This window comes from Crocodylus siamensis, chromosome 6 (genome assembly GCF_052110815.1).
Source record: "Crocodylus siamensis isolate JL-2025a chromosome 6, ASM5211081v1, whole genome shotgun sequence".
Lineage (NCBI taxonomy): Eukaryota > Metazoa > Chordata > Crocodylia > Crocodylidae > Crocodylus > Crocodylus siamensis.
The window spans coordinates 48,722,911-48,727,932 of NC_143400.1; the positions used below are offsets into that span (position 1 = coordinate 48,722,911).

Sequence of the window (5,022 nt, forward strand, 5' to 3'; positions counted from 1 at the left end):
AAAGGTGGATACTGGCACTACTGTGTAGTAACTCGAGGTACTGCACATTTATTGAGTACTTGTATAATCATACAGTCATTGATTATACAAGTACTCAATAAATGTGCAGTAACCACTGTACAGTAGTGTCTCATGTAGATGTGCCAGTGGTTTACTTTTATCCTTGTCTTATGACAATTACACTCTTAAGTGCACCATACAGTTAGATGCAAAGAGAACCTAGCAGATGAATCAGCGGAATAGAGAACGTATCTTTTGGGAAGAGACAAAAAAGCTTTTCTTATTTAGCCTAGCAAAACAAGGGCCAAGAGGGGATATGATTATTTTCTAAATATATCATGGAGGGAAAAGGAGTATGTAACTGAAGAGCAATATTGGCAAAACAACAATTGTATATAAATTAGCTGTATATAAATTAGCTGTGTTTACATTTTAGCTGGCAGTTGGGGGGGATCTAATTATAAAATATCCTTTCAGTAAGAAGTGGGCATTAGATTTCCATCTGACAAGCTTGAAGACAGTTGTTGCTCAGCTTATCAAATGATTTATACTTTGTTGTTGCCTTTGGTAGACTCATTGGCGCAGAAAGTCCTTTCCATATTTATGTTCCTAGATCTCAGCTCAATTGTTAAAAGCTGTTGTTTCAATATTATGCTGACAAACTGCTAAAGCATGATTAATTACAGTCCCAGACCCAGAATCTACAGAAGGTTTTTATCCAAAAGAAACTTCAGTTATCTAAATAGAATGAAGGTTGTTTCCCCCTGCCCCATACCTTTGTTTGGCATAAAATGTTAGTTTTTCAGTCAGGTGAAGAAGGATCTCTAGTTTTTGAACCACTGTATATTCATCAAGGGTCTACAAGGAGTAAACAAATCATCACTGTAATTCCCTTTATTCTACAATTATTTTCCTGCTGAGAGTAAAGTTATCTTCTCAGTGAGTATCCATGGAAGATTTATAGATACACCTGTACATGTCTGCATGTTGCTGAGGGACAGTGGAACATCCTGTTTCTTAGGATCGATATATATAACATAGGTAAGTTTGATTCAACCTCACATTGTACATTCTTTTCTAAAGAAAAGAACGTAATGGCCAGTTACATCCAGAACTTGGTTAATTCCCCAATTTTGCCACTAAACATATGAATATAGCATGTCCTCAGTGCAAAATGAAGATAGTGACAATTGCTTTGATATCTATGAATAGAAAGTACATTTTTTTCTTTGTTCCACATGTGAAATGTCCCTCCTCCCTCTGTGATTAATGTGTTTATCCTCATAACTGCCTTGTAAAGTATGGAAGTGACATTATCCCTATTTCTTCAGTTAAAGAACACAGAACAACTAAGGATGTCTGGATGGAAGGTGAAAATAATATTCTTCTAGCATTAACACACTTTCCTTGTATTAATAGCTTATATTTATGTTGTTGCAGGCCATCAAATGGAAAATCAAACAAAACTGACTGAATTTATTCTTTTGGGACTGTCCAGTGACCCTTGTCTCCAGAGTATGCTTTTCTTAGTTTTTTTGATTATTTATGTTCTAATCCTGGTGGGAAACATAATGATCATGATGGTCATAAGGATTGATTCTCAACTCCATGCTCCTATGTACTTCTTCCTGTTCCATTTGTCCTTTGTTGATATCTGTTATGCCTCAGTCACTGTCCCAAAGATGCTGCAGAACTTCTTAGCAGAAAGAAAGACAATATCTATCAATGGCTGCTTTGTACAGAATTTCTTTTTTCTTCTTTCGGGTGGTGCTGAAGTTTTCATTCTTACTGCAATGGCTTATGATCGATATGCAGCCATATGTCAGCCACTGAATTATGTGGGGACCATGAATAAACAAGTCTGTTATCAACTTCTTGGTGGCTCTTGGGCAGCTGGGTTTTTGTATGCACTGTCCAACACACTTTCTCTTTTAAGCTTACACTTTTGTAGTCTCAATTTAATCAACCATTTTAGCTGTGAACCACCTGCATTGTTGTTGCTATCCTGTTCTGGGACACTTATCAGTAAAGCTGTGCTTGTTGCATTTGTTGTAATATTCGGATCTATCTCCTTTCTCCTCACCTTGGTGTCCTACTTTCATATCATCTATACCATTCTGAGGATACAGTCCATGGAGGGCAGACGTAAAGCTTTCTCTACCTGCAATTCTCATCTTATGGTGGTTATTTTATACTATGGGACAGGGTTCTTTCGGTACATGAAACCAACCTCTGAAGCATTATCATATATTGATAAAATAATTGCCATCCAGTACAGTATCTTAACACCCATGTTAAATCCCATCATTTACAGTCTGAAAAATAAAGAAGTGAAAAAAGCTCTGTGGAAAGTGTTTGGGAAAAACAAAAGTTTTTGTTAAATTTGATTTTTGTGAACAGAATAGATAAATCCTTGGAGCATGTCTCTCTTGAAAAACTAAATTTGTGTAGTGAGATTAAAATGACCTGCTATGGATTGATAAACAGAACAACTTCCGGATGAAATTTTCAAAGGGTGCTGTTACATGTAAACCTCAGTCCATACTACATCTGTGAAATGTTCTGAAGTGTTAAAAGTTAGTTCATGCTCTGAGCAGCTGCATTTTAAAGCTTAATACCATCTCTGACCTGCACAGCTCTGACTTGCCACTAGGGAGCTGGTGGGCAGGGACATAGCTAGGAGCCAGGACATTTGAGCTCTATTCCTGCTCCCATGGTAGGGACGGGGCAGGAAGGAAACTGTGAAGCCTGGGATGCTGGAGGACTTCAAATTGCTTGCTTTATCTCTGTGGAGCAAAAGGAAGTTACTTTAACATGAACTAGGTTGCATGGCCTAGAGTTAACCCTTGCCTGAAATAGTCTAATTCTGAGACACTCAGGCCACATCCAGGCAAGAACAGATGTTTCTGCGTGGAGGCGCTGCTGCTACTTGTCCCTGGAGAACACCCATGCCACATGTCCTCTGGCATGCAGTGGGTTACCCTGGGTGGGATAGGGGAGGCTTCTGAGGCCAGCAACTCTGCTGGCCCCAGCAGCCTTACCTGGGGTCCTGGGGGCTGGGGAAGTTGCAGCCATGGTGCTCGTGCAGCCTGGAGCCTGGCCAGCAATCAGAGTACAGCTCCTGCCAGCCAGGCTCTGGTTTTGGGTGATGCATGCTGCCTCCGTGTGTGCTGCCCTGCTTTTATTCTGCATGGATTTTTTTGACCCCAGGATCTCTCAGGGTCAACCCCCCCCAACCCCTCCCTTGCACTGCAAGATAGCAGCACAGGAAATACCTGAATGTGTTGTGTGTGGTGCCACAGATGGGAGTGCAGCACCACATACTGCACAGCAGTGCTCAGCTGGACGTGGCCTCAGAGGGCACTTAGTATGCATTTATTGAGCTTTAATGTGTGAGCACTTGGGGGTTCAGTGGTATTAGTATGGTCTAAGTGTAATGTGTAACTTCACCCCTAGAGACCCTGACTCCCCCTGGAAGTTTGGTCTTTGGTGTCAATATGATCGGGTTTTGGATTCATTGCAGTTGGATAAAATATCCACTAAGTTCCCTCTCTCTGCCCAAGTTTCTTTCCACTTTCTCCATCCCCCCGCCCAAACTTTCTTCTTTATTTATATTGTAAGATCTTTGTGGGAAGGATGATCTATTACTTTGTTTGCCTATACTATGGTATACTCATCTCAAATAAACCTTCAGCTAACTGTCATGATCATCATCATTACTGTGAACCTTAGGTACTGTTTAAACGATTATTGTTATTACAATTTATTGATATTGTTATTGAGACCGTCATTGTTTTTTATTCATTTTAATTATTCTGATGTCCTAAAATATCTGTTTTCTTCATAAAAAGAGGTAGGTATCCATGTTAAGCTTAAGTCAGGCAGGGGGCAGAGAAGGGTGGCATCTTCTCAGTAATCCATTTTTTCTATTCCTTTAGTACATGGACACTCTTTTCTCATTTCTTGTCCTTTCCTGCCATCTAGTGCTTATATAAAAAAAGAAAAAATATGTATCTTGTATTCATTTGTTTCACTTCATGAAACAACTGTGATCAGTTTACATAGATTCCCCATTTGCCTTTCCAAATTCCTAAATACAAAGGAGTTCATGAGCCACCCTTGGGACACCTGGGACTTAGCTTGAATCTCTGTGTAAGATCACTGTACACAACAGTCTTTCTGTTCAGTAGGCCTGAAGCCTAGAGACCCTGACTTCCTATGGGAGTTTGACTGTTGATGTCAATGGGATCAGTGCTTGGACCGATTGCTGATGGATAAAATATCCACCTGGGTAGCAAAATACTTCCACAAACGGTGCTATCTCTACACTGCTTTGAACTTTGCATCATTCATTAGAAGAAAGGTAACTTCACTCTCTTTAAGTTAAAGAAAGAAAAGCAGAGACCTAGTTCCTGTCTATAAATATCTTACTGTATATTTCTTGGTATTTATAAAAGTCTCTTTGCTGATGTATCTGAGAGCCTTGTGTTTATTAATAGATCTTATTGCCACAACACTCTTGTACAGTTAGCCTTTTATCCTTATTTTACACTTAGAGAAACTGGGGCACAAGGTGGAAAAGTGACTTGTACAAAGCGACGCTGGCAGTCTGAGACTGATGGTACTAAATCCTACCAGCCAGCATGTGACCCGGACTTCAAACTGAGATACTCCTAATAACATCTCAGTATTGACCCCCTATTGACCCTCGTGGAGCAATGGGTGATTCATACTAGCTGGAGACTCCTATTGGTTTCTATCTGGTTTACACTGTCTGGGCAGCTAGGATTTTGCTAACAACAGAGCCACAGCTAATTGACACCAGCTGGGGTTCAGGCCTAGAGACTTTAACTTGGATTTGCTGAGTTACATCCCCCATTGATCTGAGCCATGTATTTGAAGACCAGTTTAGGGGATTTAGACACAAGTTCCATTAATTTTATTCTGAAAATGTCAGCCTAGGAAAGGTACTGGTGGTAGATATTATATTGGAGACAGTGAATGATTTGAGGTCTCTCTCAG

At 40.1% G+C, this 5,022-nt stretch overlaps 1 protein-coding gene across 1 annotated transcript; it reads left to right on the top strand.

Moving 5' to 3' along the window:
• Positions 1-1,448: 1,448 nt before the first annotated feature.
• LOC149862758 (olfactory receptor 5A1-like) lies at positions 1,449-2,381 on the top strand. The gene has a single exon (XM_090054096.1). It carries the CDS (start codon positions 1,449-1,451, stop codon positions 2,379-2,381), a length of 933 nt encoding a protein of 310 aa, XP_089910222.1.
• Positions 2,382-5,022: the final 2,641 nt, after the last annotated feature.

Coding starts and splice junctions, on each gene's coding strand:
- LOC149862758 (XM_090054096.1), top strand. CDS start 1,449: ATGGAAAATCAAACAAAACTGACTGAATTTATTCTTTTGGGACTGTCC.